The 18,429-nt window shown below is 44.8% G+C and overlaps 1 protein-coding gene across 1 annotated transcript in view; it reads left to right on the plus strand.

Moving 5' to 3' along the window:
* Positions 1–18,429, plus strand: part of LOC129835257 (phospholipid-transporting ATPase ABCA1-like) — a 245,041-nt gene that overhangs the window by 144,148 nt on the left and 82,464 nt on the right. The window contains exons 31-32 of the mRNA XM_055900807.1: positions 686–787; positions 1,973–2,162. Coding sequence (XP_055756782.1) covers positions 686–787; positions 1,973–2,162 — 292 coding nt within the window. The remainder of the gene's footprint in view (positions 1–685; positions 788–1,972; positions 2,163–18,429) is intronic.

An 18,429-nucleotide genomic window follows, 5' to 3' on the forward strand; every position in this document is an offset into this window, starting at 1 on the left:
GTAATGTTCTCAACAAAATTCCAGGGCCATACAACGATTCTTCATTCATCCTTTATTAAACTAAATCTGGTTGCATGTTAGCTGGCCATCATGCACTACTTTAAATCCCAAATCCCAACAAAAACACTCCTTTTGGTCTCATTTCCTTTTGGCCAGTTTCTCTATCTAGAGATGGATACATTATACCCATTCTCTTCATCTTTGTTGATTCCGTGGGCCATGCCCTCAGTGAACTAATCAATGCTATGGCGTGCTTGATCACCCCCGGTTACACTATCTGGTCCAGTAATTGAAACTCCCAAAGTTCCACCAGGATAAACAGTTGGTCAGGTCATGATCCAAGTGCTTTGAGCCTGAACTTCTGCCTAACATTCAGCTCTTAAAGCCACAATGCTTAATTTGTTTTTCAGTCAATGGCAGCCCCACCACTTGGTTTCCTATTAATCTAAGGGATGTGGTTGGAGGAATGTAGAAATTGCAGTTTGCACCTTTCAAAATGTTCTGTTTCCACATTCTCTGAATATGTGCACAGTCTGTTTGTTATTGTGAGGACTGGGGATGTTCTGTAAATCCAAGATGGTGTGCAATTAAACGATTAGACGATCACCTTGGATGATGTCGATAATTAGCCCTCCTGTAAGGGATAGTGTTGGAGTCTAGCTAACAAGGTCCAATTTCATTACAGCAATGATGGACCGCCAAATAACACGGAGGTTGCTCGGGTGGCGGACTCTTTGGTGAATAATCCTGGGTTTGGGACTCGCTGCATGGCCAACAACCCGATACCGTAAGTATGACCAGCGGCCATTTTAACACACCTGTCCCTCAATCCACAGATTATTACTAAATGTGTTTTGTTTGCAGTGTTTCTCCTCTTTCAAATGTTCTTGCACAGCATGACAATATCTACATTGTCCAGGAAGTGCAAGAGGCTTCTAAACAGCTTCTATCCCTAAGCCATAAGACTCCTGAACATTTGAAAGGATTGGATACCCTCTGATATGCTTGATGTAAACGTTCCCACATTGTTTTCTTGTCAGTCATTCCTTCAGATCTCCACAAGTGCATTTTGGGTGGGGGCAAAGGGTCGATTTGAAATTGGGCAAACATCTCCCCAATTGGCACATTGTTCACCTCAAACATGTTGTTTTGACCAAATCTAAAGCTGAGACTGGTTGATTTGGAATTGGGTCGACATATGGCCCATTGGCATGTTTTTATAAAAAGGATGATTTGACCGAATCTGAAGTTGAATATCTCATGGAGGATAATTCTTTGAGAGACAAAGTTCAGTTTTATTCTTACAATATCCATGCGGTAAAGTAAATCATTGATTTAATCCAACCATGGAATAAGATTCTTCAAATATTAATTGCATACGACTGAAGGCATTTACAATGTATCGTATAATACATGAATAATCACAATACATTATTCACGGCTTCATTCTAATTTATATACCACCATTTGTTTTATATTCATTTGTTCTGGGGTTCCCAGAGGTGAATGGTGTTTGTATTGTGTAGATTTGCCTTGTTTTACGGTTAGGGGTTGAAATAATGTTGACAATAGTAAGTACCCCTGATATCCTATATCTGCTCTATCTCCTCTCTGTCAAGCCTGATCAGGTTCAACATGCTTTATCAAGCTGTTCTGCTTCCCTAATTCTTCAGCTGCTTATTGAAACATGCTACATTACCTGCATGTTTTAGATAAGGAGACTTGTATGCTGTAGCTGTGTTGATAACATGATTTATTATCTCTGTTTAGAGAGAGCTTGACCTAAACAGGTATTATATGAGAATGGCATGTCTTTCTGAGGATAACTGCTGAGAATTCCTCTGCCGAAGTATCCATTTTTCCTATTCGGATGTATTCTTTATTGAATTATGCTGGTTTCTTATGAAGCTTAGCAGCTGGATTCTTATGTTTCATCATCACTTTCATCGTTGTTTTTCCCCTTTTCCTTCAGAAATCTCCCATGTGTCCCGAATGATTCTAAGTGGTTCACTCCCACAGTGGATCCCTCTATCAGCAACATCTTCACCAACGGAAACTGGAGCATGGCCAACCCTTCCCCGAACTGCCAGTGCAGCACTCCTCAAAAGACCACCATGTTGCCAGATTGCCCACCTGGAGCCGGTGGGCTCCCTCCTCCTCAGGTTAGTCCACAATCTGGCAACCCCAGGTCTCCCTGTAACATAACGATTTACAATAGCAGTACTAGACCTCTGGCCTGAAATGTGTGCTGATCTGGCAACCTGCGTTGGACCTGAAGTCTTGTGTTAGCCCCCCGAACGAATGCCTAAGCTTTAGCTCTGCCAGCTCAAGAGGGCAGGCTTCCAACCTCAGACAAAATTGGTGCAGTGACCCAGGTGCAGTGAGGAGGAGCTCAAAGTGGGGTGAAGTGTAACATAGTTGGTTCAGTGTGTTATGTCTCTAGTGTCCTGCAATGGCAATGCAGGGGTTTGAAATTGAAGTTATCTTGCCCTCAGATGTTTCTGTTGTGAAAGCATGTTTCCCAAGGTAACCCTCTTTCTAGGGGTAATACTGATTGAATGCTCTGTCTCCCCATTGTAATATATACACTTTACCAATCAATCAATTTAATCCAACGGGACAATAGATTATGATCATTAACCATAGTTATTACGTATATTACAAGGGTCAACAAGAGTATTCATATCAAACACACAATATATGCCCGTATGGGAACATGTATCCAGTGAATTTGGACATTGCTTTATCACATCAATGTTACTATTGTCTCATTTCTTCCACAATAGCCTTATGGCTGGTCTTAAGACAAAAATGTATGTTGAGATAATGTGTCTCATCACTCTTTTTTTGGCAACCCGTGAACTCTGACCTCTCTTAGACCAACTCTTGGAGAGCAGGTACAGGTTAGCACTGAGCTTGCTGATGTCCACTCCCTCCCCTATAACGTCCAAGACCTGAGCTTTGTCTGTCTCCTGGAAATCAATGGCAATGTTTTATAAGCTATTACTCTATCAACATACATGGCCAAATGCAGGAGGGCCAATGTTCCTGAGCTGACCCCTGGATTCTTAATCCTGGCTGGGATCGATGGGAGGTCCTCGTGGTCACCGGGCTTGGTCACCGGGCTTGAACCATTACATGGCCTAAATGGATTGCTCCAAACATACACTGTAAAACCGGATAATTTCTGGGGAAACTGATTACCTTAAAACAATTAAGTTAAGAAACTTAAATAGCTGAAGTTAGCAATACCTCCTTCATATGAGTAATACAAATGCTGTTTTTGAGTAAGGTATACTTCAATTTTTTATGTAAATCAATTCAGTTATTTAAAATTTCTCTCTACATAAAAAACACTATTTCAATTAAATCAATATGGTGAACACAACAATCTTCTTAAGTCAAAGTCACTTAATAAGTATATAGCTGCAGCCAGTGTCGGTCAGCGAGGGAGAATGTTAATCTCATTTCTATTACAGCACATTGGATGACTGTCATTCATATTCCATTCACAGAGCTCAATGTAACATCAGCAGGTTTAGGCTACTACATGATACTCACATTTTTCCTATACCCATCATGAGGTTACTACAGCCTAGCCTATGAATTAAAGTTTTCAACATAGGTGCACAGGTCGAGAGAAAAAATGGAGTAATCAAGGTGACAGACAGTGACACATTCAATACTGCCTTGCACACTCTTGCCTGAATCTAGCTGATCTAGCGTGTAATCATTAGTCCAACAGTTGCAAACAAGAGTTTCAATGATCAAATTCACGTTTGTATATCCCTGTTTTGTTCCGTTTGCATACTTTTAAGAAACGTTTTTCAATAGAATCGGTACAATGAATACACACCTGGTCACACGCAAACACAGTTCACTTTCATAGCAGCCCCATACAAACAGCATGATCATTTTGCTCATTGTATAATTCCTTCTCGCATCTACGCACTGTCCTCCTCTCACCTTTTCCTATGCCTCAGTGCACAACACATCAGCTGTCTGTGACCATGCGAAAAAACCTTCCCAAGCCAAACCTTCATATCATAACCGCTACACACAGCCTACATTGTTGTCACCATATTAACTAACGTCATAGTCAACATAGCTACTATAACTAATGCATTAGTAAACTAAACCCGCTACAATCATGCAGTCAGCAAGCAGTTTAGCAGTTACACCGGCGGGCAATTTATTAATAAAACCAAAAGCTTACCTTGACTTGGAAGAGTTCCAGAGTTGGATAGTCATAGCCAGCTAGCTAACATAGCATCCCTCTCTGTTTGGGCTGGGTGTTTGAGTAGGCTAAACTAGCTTGCTGCATTATCTAGCTACTGTAAGTGAAAGTGGAAAAAAATACAACAAAATATAGCTAGCTCTCTTTCTCTCTCACTCACTCTTGCTTCTCTTTTAAATTTAAAGAAATGAATTTGTTCAAAACTGTTCAACTACTGTCTTTCTCATTGAGTTAACTACTCACCACATTTTGTGCACTGCAGTGTAGAAAGAGAATTACTAGAATGGACAAAGCTCCTCAGAACATTTAAATTTGACTGGATAGGCGGAAGCAGTCATCGTGTGGGTTATCGGTCCACTCGATATGGCCGCCGGTCCACTCAATCACAGAACATTGACTTGAAGGGGAAATGCCGTTCCATGGCTCCAATATCTTGAATGGTAATGAAAAAGCTAGACATTGATGGACAGGTGCATTCTAACTTTTATTGGAAATGGCTTTTGGTGTTTACACAAGGTTTGTTCTCTTTCAGTACATTATGGGTTATTATTTGAGGTATGTGAGATGAGAGTCTGAGTGTGCCAAGTGATCTTGGAAACATATCTATCATAAAGATGGTAGATTATAGTCCATTACAGGTCCAGAGGGAAATGTGTCTGCATACATAATGCTTTTTGTTACATTCTAAGGTGGTTCATGCTTGGCTCATTGACAGTCATTCATGTCTTGACATGAGCTGTTTCTGTTCTGCTGGGTTTCAGGAAACCAAAAAATGTTCCAAGAAAAACATTTCCGCTCCCGCAAAAGGTTTAACTGCAGTGACAAAAAGTTAAAGGAAATGAATGTACTCCTGAATAATGAAGTCATGATCTAAATCAATCCCGGTTATATGGCGCGCAAAAAGTTATAATAATGTATAAAGTTTTGGTGCAAATGCTCAAAAGCACTGAAAGTCAGTATACAGTACCCAGTGGTTAAATTGACTGATTATTTTCCTTTTTTTCTTGTTGTCTTGGCAACATGTAAATAGAAAGTCAATATCCCACATTTACACACAAAAACTAAAACCAGTCCTTTGAGTCGTGCTTTTCAAGACACAAACATCTACGAATCCCAATTCTCTAGATGGGGTAGTCATGCCATTCACTGTTTTGATTCTGGGGGCTTTGTATTGACAGCCACATCGTTTTCTTCCCTCAGACAGAAATACCACCTGTCTATTTTGTCAATCAACTCCTGGTTTGATGTGCCTGTCCATATCCCAGCTGGGAGATATCTGTTGACACTCCTTGAGACTGAGGACAAACACACTACTGGTGAGGAGGCGTGAGGTTGATTTGATAGGTGATCGACAGAGTTAGTCACCCGCCTGAATGGTACATTCAACAGTTGATCAAAGATCAAAATAGGGTGATAAATCAAATACAGTGGATGTATAAATGTACATTCTTGTCATAGAAGATGTAAGGAGTGACACTTTATGCCTGCAGCGCTACGCGAAGGTTTGATGCCTTTTGACATGTATTTGCAGATAGTGTTTTGACTTGCACAGACAGTTTGTGAAAAGTTCCTCTGTTTTTCACCCTTCTTTCCCCCCTCTTTTACCCCCTCCTGTTCTTAGAGGAATTTGAATGTCTAAGAGGCGGATATAGTAGTGACACAGTTTCCAAACAAATATTCCAAAGCACAGTCTGACAAATCTGAAATCATTTGGTTCTGTGGAGCTTGTGAGGGAGATTATTGTTTTTTTCTGTTTGGCGTCATGTTCTGAAGTACAGATGTAGGATCTTAATGTGATCACCCTGTGGCACAAGATTTAAGATTTAAAAAGGCTTCTGATGTTTGTAATTTCCACCTTTACATTTCAGACTTGATTTTCCCTTGTATCAAATGTATCAACTCCTACAAAAATATCCATTAATTATAATCCACATAATAATTCACATTTTGTCATGCTGTCGGATTATTTTCCTGCTATAGCAAACTGGCTCAAATTAAAACCCTACATCTGTATCGCATGAACTTGGAATGAATATTTAGATGTTTGACTGTAAAGCCTTTGAATATCTTTCTAAGATTGCTAATTGGGATGTTTGACAAAATCTTGGCAAAGAGGAACTCTTATATATATACACACACATACAAACACACACACAAACACACACACACACACACACAGACACAGTCAGACGGAGACAGACAGTCAGACGGAGACAGACAGTCAGACGGAGACAGACAGTCAGACGGAGACAGACAGTCAGACGGAGACAGACAGACGGAGACAGACAGACGGACGGAGACAGACAGACGGACGGAGACAGACAGGCGGACGGACGGAGACACACAGGCGGACGGACGGAGACAGGCGGACGGACGGACGGAGACAGACAGGCGGACGGACGGAGACAGACAGGCGGACGGACGGAGACAGACAGGCGGACGGACGGAGACAGACAGGCGGACGGACGGAGACAGACAGGCGGACGGACGGAGACAGACAGGCGGACGGACGGAGACAGACAGGCGGACGGACGGAGACAGACAGGCGGACGGACGGAGACAGACAGGCGGACGGACGGAGACAGACAGGCGGACGGACGGAGACAGACAGGCGGACGGACGGAGACAGACAGGCGGACGGACGGAGACAGACAGGCGGACGGACGGAGACAGACAGGCAGGCGGACGGAGACAGACAGGCAGGCGGACGGAGACAGACAGGCAGGCGGACGGAGACAGACAGGCAGGCGGACGGAGACAGACAGGCAGGCGGACGGAGACAGACAGGCAGGCGGACGGACGGAGGCAGACAGGCGGACGGACGGAGGCAGACAGGCGGACGGACGGAGACAGGCAGACAGGCAGACGGACGGAGACAGACAGACGCAGACGGACGGAGACAGACAGACGCAGACGGACGGAGACAGACAGACGCAGACGGACGGAGACAGACAGACGCAGACAGACGGAGACAGACAGACGCAGACAGACGGAGACAGACAGACGCAGACAGACGGAGACAGACAGACGCAGACAGACGGAGACAGACAGACGCAGACAGACGGAGACAGACAGACGCAGACAGACGGAGACAGACAGACGCAGACAGACGGAGACAGACAGACGCAGACAGACGGAGACAGACAGACGCAGACAGACGGAGACAGACAGACGCAGACAGACGGAGACAGACAGGCGCAGACAGACGGAGACAGACAGACGCAGACAGACGGAGACAGACAGACGCAGACAGACGGAGACAGACAGACGCAGACAGACGGAGACAGACAGACGGAGACAGACGGAGACAGACAGACGGAGACAGACAGACGCAGACAGACGGAGACAGACAGACGCAGACAGACGGAGACAGACAGACGCAGACAGACGGAGACAGACAGACGCAGACAGACGGAGACAGACAGACGCAGACAGACGGAGACAGACAGACGCAGACAGACGGAGACAGACAGACGCAGACAGACGGAGACAGACAGACGCAGACAGACGGAGACAGACAGACGCAGACAGACGGAGACAGACAGACGCAGACAGACGGAGACAGACAGACGCAGACAGACGGAGACAGACAGACGCAGACAGACGGAGACAGACAGACGCAGACAGACGGAGACAGACAGACGCAGACAGACAGACGCAGACAGACGGAGACAGACAGACGCAGACAGACGGAGACAGACAGACGCAGACAGACGGAGACAGACAGACGCAGACAGACGGAGACAGACAGACGCAGACAGACGGAGACAGACAGACGCAGACAGACGGAGACAGACAGACGCAGACAGACGGAGACAGACAGACGCAGACAGACGGAGACAGACAGACGCAGACAGACGGAGACAGACAGACGCAGACAGACGGAGACAGACAGACGCAGACAGACGGAGACAGACAGACGCAGACAGACGGAGACAGACAGACGCAGACAGACGGAGACAGACAGACGGAGACAGACAGACGGAGACAGACAGACGGAGACAGACAGACGGAGACAGACAGACGGAGACAGACAGACGGAGACAGACAGACGGAGACAGACAGACGGAGACAGACAGACGGAGACAGACAGACAGACGGAGACAGACAGACAGACGGAGACAGACGGAGACAGACAGACAGACGGAGACAGACGGAGACAGACAGACAGACGGAGACAGACGGAGACAGACAGACAGACGGAGACAGACGGAGACAGACAGACAGACGGAGACAGACAGACGCAGACAGACGGAGACAGACAGACGGAGACAGACAGACGGAGACAGACGGAGACAGACAGACAGACGGAGACAGACGGAGACAGACAGACAGACAGAGACAGACGGAGACAGACGGAGACAGACGGAGACAGACAGACAGACGGAGACAGACGGAGACAGACAGACGGAGACAGACGGAGACAGACGGAGACAGACAGACAGACGGAGACAGACGGAGACAGACGGAGACAGACAGACAGACGGAGACAGACGGAGACAGACAGACAGACGGAGACAGACAGACAGACGGAGACAGACAGACGCAGACAGACAGACGCAGACAGACTGACGCAGACAGACTGACGCAGACAGACTGACGCAGACAGACTGACGCAGACAGACAGACGCAGACAGACTGACGCAGACAGACAGACAGACGCAGACAGACAGACAGACGCAGACAGACAGACAGACGCAGACAGACAGACAGACGCAGACAGACGGACAGACAGACGCAGACAGACGGAGACAGACAGACGCAGACAGACGGAGACAGACAGACGGAGACAGACAGACGGAGACAGACAGACGGAGACAGACAGACGGAGACAGACAGACGGAGACAGACAGACGCAGACAGACAGACGCAGACGGAGACAGACAGACGCAGACAGACAGACGCAGACAGACAGACGCAGACAGACAGACAGACGCAGACAGACAGACAGACAAACAGACGCAGACAGACAGACAGACGCAGACAGACAGACAGACAAACAGACGCAGGCAGACAGACGGAGACAGACAGACGCAGACAGACGCAGACAGACGGAGACAGACAGACGCAGACAGACGCAGACAGACGGAGACAGACGGAGGCAGACGGAGACAGACGGACGGACGGACGGACGGAGACGGACGGAGACGGACGGACGGACGGAGACGGACGGAGACGGACGGAGACGGACGGAGACGGACGGAGACGGACGGAGACGGACGGAGACGGACGGAGACGGACGGAGACGGAGACAGACAGACGGAGACGGAGACAGACAGACGGAGACAGACAGACGGAGACAGACAGACGGAGACAGACAGACGGAGACAGACAGACGGAGACAGACGGAGACGGACGGAGACGGACGGAGACGGACGGAGACGGACGGAGACGGACGGAGACGGACGGAGACGGACGGAGACGGACGGAGACGGACGGAGACGGAGACAGACAGACAGACGGAGACAGACAGACAGACGGAGACAGACAGACGGAGACAGACAGACGGAGACAGACAGACGGAGACAGACAGACGGAGACAGACAGACGGAGACAGACAGACGGAGACAGACAGACGGAGACAGACAGACGGAGACAGACAGACGGAGACAGACGGAGACAGACGCAGACAGACGCAGACAGACGGAGACAGACGCAGACAGACGGAGACAGAAGGAGACAGACGGAGACAGACGGAGACAGACGGAGACAGACGGAGACAGACGGAGACAGACAGACGCAGACGGAGACAGACAGACGGACGGACGGACGGACAGACACATTAGAGAGGCTGGAAGTAGCACATAGTAGGTCACAGAGCAGGGCCCTTGAAGCAGGTTAGAGGTTAAATGCCAGTTGGTGGCACCTGAGATTCTGATATTAGCAACCCAACCTGCTCAACCTGTGTGTTTGTGCGTGCGTGGGTGTGAATGCCAATGCGTATGCATGCATGTGTGTTAGTGTTTACACATTTGTGTGTGCTCAGTCGTCTCAGACAGACAGTAAGAGGCCCTTGAAAGCCAATGACTTCCCCTAACCGGAGCCCATGCTGTTTGGTGAAAATACCCTTTTTAAAGACGCACAGCTCATCCCCAGTCCTCATCTCTTCCCCCATCCTTCCGTCCTTCCAAGAGCTCATTTATAGCGATGGACTATCACAAGACGTCCGCCCTTGACGGATACATAATGCCTCGTTGAGCTTGTGCGAGCCTCACTGTGTACCCCCCACATCCTGTGACAAAGCAGGGCCTATTTGAAGTGGGGGTTGGAAAACGGTATTATGGGATATGGATTGTTGTCGAGACAGTCGGACAAAAGGAACACCCTTTGTGTGGCCTTTCTTATTCTGACACATGGATGTTCGGATCTCGACGAGGTTGTCAAGGTGTCTCATTAAAACGTGCTGTTGGATACATTACATGAGTCTCTCTGTCCTTTTCAATTTTCCCCGTCCCTTCTTTAAGATCACTGTATTTTGATTGTATCTCTTTCTGCCACTCTTCCCTTCACGTGGTGTTGTTCAAACACAAGCATTCAATGGTATTTGGGGAATTTTTGGAATACGTTGGATGATGTTGGACCATATAATCCATGCCTTTAATGAGCATGGAACATTAATACCACGTTGTAGGCCTGATGAACAAGTCAGAAGGATGAATGTTAAATTTCCTACCGGCAAGACGTCTACTTCATTCTCCTCTAGCAGAGCTAAATGACTCATCAGTTGTATGACACAAGAATGCTTTCATTGTAAATTTGTTGCATGCGATCTAAAACAGCAGTAGTATTGGAACATACAGTATTTTACCCTCATATCTTGTACATCATTCTGAAGGAAGATAACATTCCACGCCATCTGCCCTTGTGAGTTCAGAGGAATAAGCTATCCTACTCTTCAGATTTGGGAGACAGAGGTACAGACATGAAACTTATAAAGATAGATGCGCAGGGGCAGGATGAATCCCACCCCTGCGCGCCCGCACACACACACACACACACACACACACACACACACACACACACACACACACACACACACACACACACACACACACACACACACACACACACACTGGCACATGCACACACTGCACACCCTCAGGCACTGAACATATACAGTCGTGGCCAAAAGTTTTGAGAATGACACAAATATTAATTTTCAAAAAGTCTGCTGCCTCAGTTTGTATGATGGCAATTTGCATATACTCCAGAATGTTATGAAGAGTGATCAGATGAATTGCAATTAATTGCAAAGTCCCTCGTTTCCATGCAAATGAACTGAATCCCCAAAAAACATTTCCGCTGCATTTCAGCCCTGCCACAAAAGGACCAGCTGACATCATGTCAGTGCTTCTCTCGTTAACACAGGTGTGAGTGTTGACGAGGACAAGGTTGGAGATCACTCTGTCATGCTGATTGAGTTTGAATAACAGGGTCACCACCAGTACAGAGCTTGCTCAGGAATGGCAGCAGGCAGGTGTGAATGCATCTGCACGCACAGTGAGGTGAAGACTTTTGGAGGATGGCCTGGTGTCAAGAAGGGCAGCAAAGAAGCCACTTCTCTCCAGGAAAAACATCAGGGACAGACTGATATTCTGCAAAAGGTACAGGGATTGGACTGCTGAGGATTGGGGTAAAGTCATTTTCTCTGATGAATCCCCTTTCCGATTGTTTGGGGCATCCGGAAAAAAGCTTGTCCGGAGAAGACAAGGTGAGCACTACCATCAGTCCTGTGTCATGCCCAACAGTAAAGCATCCTGAGACTATTCATGTGTGGGGTTGCTTCTCAGCGAAGGGAGTGGGCTCACTCACAATTTTGCCTAAGAACACAGCCATGAATAAAGAATGGTACCAACACATCCTCCGAGAGCAACTTCTCCCAACCATCCAGGAACAGTTTGGTGACGAACAATGCATTTTCCAGCATGATGGAGCACCTTGCCATAAGGCAAAAGTGATAACTAAGTGATTCGGGGAACAAAACATCAATATGTTGGGTCCATAGCCAGGAAACTCCCCAGACCTTATTCCATTGAGAACTTGTGGTCAATCCTCAAGAGGCGGGTGGACAAACAAAAACCCACAAATTCTGACAAACTCCAAGCATTGATTATGCAAGAATGGGCTTCCATCAGTCAGGATATGGCCGAGAAGTTAATTGACAGCATGCCAGGGCGGATTGCAGAGGTCTTGAAAAAGAAGGGTCAACACTACAAATATTGACTCTTTGCATCAACTTCATGTAATTGTCAATAAAAGCCTTTGACACTTATGAAATGCTTGTAATTATACTTCAGTATTCCATAGTAACACCTGACAAAAATATCTAAAGACACTGAAGCAGCAAACTTTGTGGAAATTAATATTTGTGTCATTCTCAAAACGTTTGGCCACGACTGTGTGCAGACACACACACACACACACACACACACACACACACACACACACACACACACACACACACACACACACACACACACACACACACACACACACACACACACACACACACACACCAACTCAGTGTTAATTTATCAAACAATGAATGCTATAGATCTTACCTGTGTGCCGTAGTTTTGAATGGGGGGGGGGGGGGGGGGGTTGAATTTATTTGTATCTCAGGCTGACCCACCAACAGAAACCCTGAACATACAGAGATTATATTCCCTTTAAAGTGGATTTATTTTCTTTTATCCCTGCTATCCTCCCAATATGCCCTTAAAAACTGCAGAAAAGGAAATGGAGCGAGAATAAAACAGGCCCACACAGACACAGTATCTAGTGTGAAATTGTTGTTTCCATGGAAATGGCATGCGACAGTAAGTCTTATTACCAAATCTCAGGTATTGACTCTCATTGGCGATATTTAACCTTCACAGATGAAAGGCCTCCATTCATGCAAAGGAATTGATAAAGCCGCCGTGCTCTGGGTATTACAATTGATGTCTTTATCATCAGGAGACCGCTCTAACTACAGCCTGTTTGCAAATGATTCTCCTCAGCTACTGCTGCATAGCCTTGCCGCCATTATCTTTCAAATAAATCATTGAAGTTGTGCATATTTTCTTCATTCACCACCTTTGTGAGTAGAGGTGGGTGTTCTTGAAAATGCTTATATCCCAATTCAATGAAATATGCTTGAGGAAGCCTTCAAAAACAACCCTTAATATAGTAACAATAATATATGCCATACAGTTATGTGTGCACACATTTTACATATGGGTGGTCCTTGGAATCAAAACCACTAGACAATCCCTTGCAAAAACTATTTTGAATGAATGAAGCACAAAACATTAGTACAGCCAGAGATATTGAAAACTAGGCATTAAAACTTCCATTGCTACTGATGTAATCCTGTTTTCTAATTGGCCAGGGGTTCAAATTGGACAAGTTAAAGGACAACCCTCCTTGTTTCAAATGACTTTTTTGTATTTTTTTCTTCAGGGTGTTGTCCTGGCATGGTAATGCATTGTTATTATATTGTGCATCAACATTACCAATTCCCATTGTACTACCTGAACAATATGAATCAGAGATAAGCTTATTGGGAACGGAACCCCTCATTGACCAGCCTAAGCCACTCTATGACATAAAAATATCTGAAAAGAAGCAACACAATGTATCTGCAACCTGGATTCAAGCAGGGAGAACAAACAATTTGGGTTGGCCACATCTTTGCTTCAAGAGATTACTGTTGATGTTTTATTTTGGCTTTTACCCCCAAGATCCATTTTAGTGTTAAATGATCTGTCCGTACCGGTTCGTTCAACAAGGAAAGGCGTCTTGGAAAACAAAAGTGAAAAGGTTGTGAGGTCACGAGATGAGGCAGATGGTGGAATGAGGCCCAGTAATTTGTTTTACTTTTTTGGGGAGTAAAACTAGGCTCTGCCGCTGATAGTATATCTACAGTGTTGACTTGTAAAGATGGAAATGTCTCTCGCAAACACAGGGAAAACACCCCAGCAGCTTATGTTTGTGTTATTTTGAACATAGCCTTATGTCGGAGGTTGATCCACACAGCAAGGTGAGGTGTTGTCAATAGATTTTCTTCAAACCAATGTCTGTTGTGTGCGAGCGAAGGTACTCAAAACATGCAAGTATGCACACACACATATCCACTTGCTGCTGCAATTATACCAACATTCCTTGCCATTTCCAGCCAACAAGATAAGATTTGAGTTGCAATCCATCACTTTAGTTCCCTGTATTTACAAATAACCAGTGGCGATTTTAGCATGTAAATCTTGGTGGTGCAAAAACAAATGATGTGGGATGCATGCCAGCTAAGCCACTACACTAAACAATACATGAATTGCACTATAACGGTGACTACTGGTACCCATAAACTGTTAGGGCCTACATAAATCTGTCCCAACGCAGAGTCCCAACAGCAGTTCCAACACCTGACCACTGCTGCACCTGGCTATCAGCAGAGCCTTGTCTGGCAGCGAAACAGTTAATTCAGCCTCATTTACTGCCTTTAAAAAAAACATAGCTGATATGGCTGACTTGCTTAAACAAATGTAGTTTATACTGACAATTGATGAACAAGAGATGAACAAACTATGGAATAAGGGGACAACAAGCAGATACAAGGCAATCTGTCATTTCGATTAAGGCATTAATGAGGAAGCTAGGACAGACGTAGTCAAAAGTTCAGCACTTTTGAAATGTACAGCAACAGAATTCAGAACATGGGCTGTTCTTACAGTGTTCTTGAGGTACACCAAGTCAGAAAGTGGAATAAATAAAGGGGGCATATTAGCAGACAATGAAAGCTCTTAACGTTACAATATTCAATGATTACATTTCTCAAAAACAGGTTATAGGCTACATGTGCACCACCAAGTCAGAACAGTAGGCGAAATTAAGAGGTGAAAATAGACCAAATTATTAGGGTGATGCACATGGGCTACTAACAGCTTTCTACACAACATACACTTAGTATTACTTTATTAGCTACAGTATACATACAGTGGGGCAAAAAAGTATTTAGTCAGCCACCAATTGTGCAAGTTCTCCCACTTAAAAAGATGAGAGGCCTGTAATTTTCATCATAGGTACACTTCAACTATGAAAGACAAAATGAGGAAAAAAAATCCAGAAAATCACATATTAGGATTTTTTATGAATTTGCAAATTATGGTGGAAAATAAGTATTTGGTCAATAACAAAAGTTTATCTCAATACTTTGTTATATACCCTTTGTTGGCAATGACAGAGGTCAAACGTTTTCTGTAAGTCTTCACAAGGGTTTCACACACTGTTGCTGGTATTTTGGCCCATTCCTCCATGCAGATCTCCTCTAGAGCAGTGATGTTTTGGGGCTGTTGCTGGGCAACACGGACTTTCAACTCCCTCCAAAGATTTTCTATGAGGTTGAGATCTGGAGACTGGCTAGGCCACTCCAGGACCTTGAAATGCTTCTTACGAAGCCACTCCTTCGTTGCCCGGGCGGTGTGTTTGGGATCATTGTCATGCTGAAAGACCCAGCCACGTTTCATCTTCAATGCCCTTGCTGATGGTAGGCTTTGTTACTTAGGTCCCAGCTCTCTGCAGGTCATTCACTAGGTCCCCCCCGTGTGGTTCTGGGATTTTTGCTCACCGTTCTTGTGATCATTTTGACCCCACGGGGTGAGATCTTGCGTGGAGCCCCAGATCGAGGGAGATTATCAGTGGTCTTGTATGTCTTCCATTTCCTAATAATTGCTCCCACAGTTGATTTCTTCAAACCAAGCTGCTTACCTATTGCAGATTCAGTCTTCCCAGCCTGGTGCAGGTCTACAATTTTGTTTCTGGTGTCCTTTGACAGCTCTTTGGTCTTGGCCATAGTGGAGTTTGGAGTGTGACTGTTTGAGGTTGTGGACAGGTGTCTTTTATACTGATAACAAGTTCAAACAGGTGCCATTAATACAGGTAACGAGTGGAGTACAGAGGAGCCTCTTAAAGAAGAAGTTACAGGTCTGTGAGAGCCAGAAATCTTGCTTGTTTGTAGGTGACCAAATATTTATTTTCCACCATAATTTGCAAATAAATTCATAAAAAATCCTACAATGTGATTTTCTGGATTTGTTTTTCTCGTTTTGCTGTCATAGTTGAAGTGTACCTATGATGAAAATTACAGGCCTCTCTCATCTTTTTAAGTGGGAGAACTTGCACAATTGGTGGCTGACTAAATACTTTTTTGCCCCACTGTATCTCCCTGGAATATTACATCATTTATGCAGCAGTATATAAGACATTTTTGGACTCACCTTGTTGTGATGTGCTCACTTGAACAGGAAGTTGGCGCGGCGGTTTTTCGTGGGCAAATTTTGTCATCAAACTTTGTCATCAAAGTCTGGCACTCTTTGGATTTATGGTGCTTTCAAGAAAATTGGGATCTCTGGGGAAAAAAGGTTGAATCATGATGACGTCAGTGATCTTCAGGTCGTAGCTCTGGAAAGAGGCCCGAGTTTACAATTCCGAGTTGGATGAAAGTTCAAAACGTATTCTCCCAGTCGTGGCTCGTTTTTCCCGAGTTCCCAGTTGTCTTGAACTCACAGAAGTCAGATTTTGCAGTTCCGAGTTAAGTTGTTTTAAGGGTGGCACAAATCATGCTTCATTGACAGCATGGCCAATGTTGAATGTTTATAATTTTAAACTAGGAAAAGACACCCTTAATCTTAGACTTGGGTTCACACAGCCACTCCACTGAATAGCAGGCTAATGGTTGCCTTGCAATGCTTGCAGTTAGCCACTGATTCCTTCCATACAACTCATTGTTGAATTTGCGATTTACAATTTGTTGTGTAATATTTATGTCCAATAGCCAATGAGCAACGATACGTTTTAGCTATAATTTATCTTCATATGACAAGGAATAAAAACGATTTACCAGTAGATTGACTTGATTCATGATAATGACTGCTAGCTAAGATTTTGAAAGTATGATGTTGACATGATCAGTCCAATCGAAGCTACTGGAGATATGTGTTTTGGTGTCATTTTATCTGTGGCCAATGACGTCGAGCCTTCTTGGATGGGCACTAATGTATCTCTATGGCAGCACCCAAGGGGCTTGAATTTTCTAGCTCTACCCTTAGACTTGACGTAATGTCCCCATGAGTGACAGAACACTGAGCCAATCATGGTGCAACGCTCTGTATTTTCTGCTGGCTGCCCCATCACCACAGAAAGCACTGAGCCAGGCTGAAACACCTGCATTTTGGAGCTGCCTTACTCAAGAAAACAAAAAAGAGACCATGTTTTTATGCAGCTTTATTAACGTAACTTTATTATCTTTATTAACTTAATATATATATTTTTTTACATTGTTTACAAACTGATATGTGACACATATTAATCAATATGCAAAAGCCCCCCATCCAAAACAGGAATGCCCCCCCCCCCCCTATAAATGTGGGGCTCAAAACAGGTGGGGCTCTGTAAATAACTTACCAGCAGTTACTTTACCAAGACTCAGCTCCACAAACAAGACAGGTGCAGCACTTTTGACGGGAAATTAAAATTTTAAGTCATGCCTTTCTGGAAATGGGAATTATATGTTGTGTCTTTAAAACCATAAGAAAACACAATTGACTTGATCATAATTGAGCATTTCTGAGGGAATCAACAAACTAGATGAGACGTACTCTGCCTAAGCCTCCAAAGCTACATACAGCAGACGGCACACATAGTTTAAAGCAGAACTCAATGTCCCGACGATTGCATTCCGTTGCTGTCTGGTGAAAACCTCTTATCTCCAAAACAAAAACCTTTCAGGAAATTACCATATTTTCCCATTAACGAACATACAATTATGAAACTTCAGAAGCTATTTTGAATACATGTTCTTATTCTTAGAGTCATGAAATGTTCCAAGTACATCGAGGGGAGTTAATGCTTTCAGTAATTAAAATAAAAAATGCAAATAGGCAAAAATGGAGTTTAAAGGTTTTCATGAGACAGCGACAATGTGTTTGTGCCAGGTGAAATTGGATGTTGGTCTTTGAGGTTTGCAGCACAAGGCTCACATAGTTTTAAGCAGAACTCTACATCCCGAAAATTGCATTTGTTTGTCCCAGGTAGAATTGATAGTTGGACTTTGAGGTTTCCCAAGATACAGAGACTATATGCAGAGATGAGTAAGAACACTGCCTACCCTCTTAAGGTCTCTCTAACACTGCAGCATGTCAGCTCAGATTTGATTA

This window comes from Salvelinus fontinalis, chromosome 36 (genome assembly GCF_029448725.1).
Source record: "Salvelinus fontinalis isolate EN_2023a chromosome 36, ASM2944872v1, whole genome shotgun sequence".
Lineage (NCBI taxonomy): Eukaryota > Metazoa > Chordata > Actinopteri > Salmoniformes > Salmonidae > Salvelinus > Salvelinus fontinalis.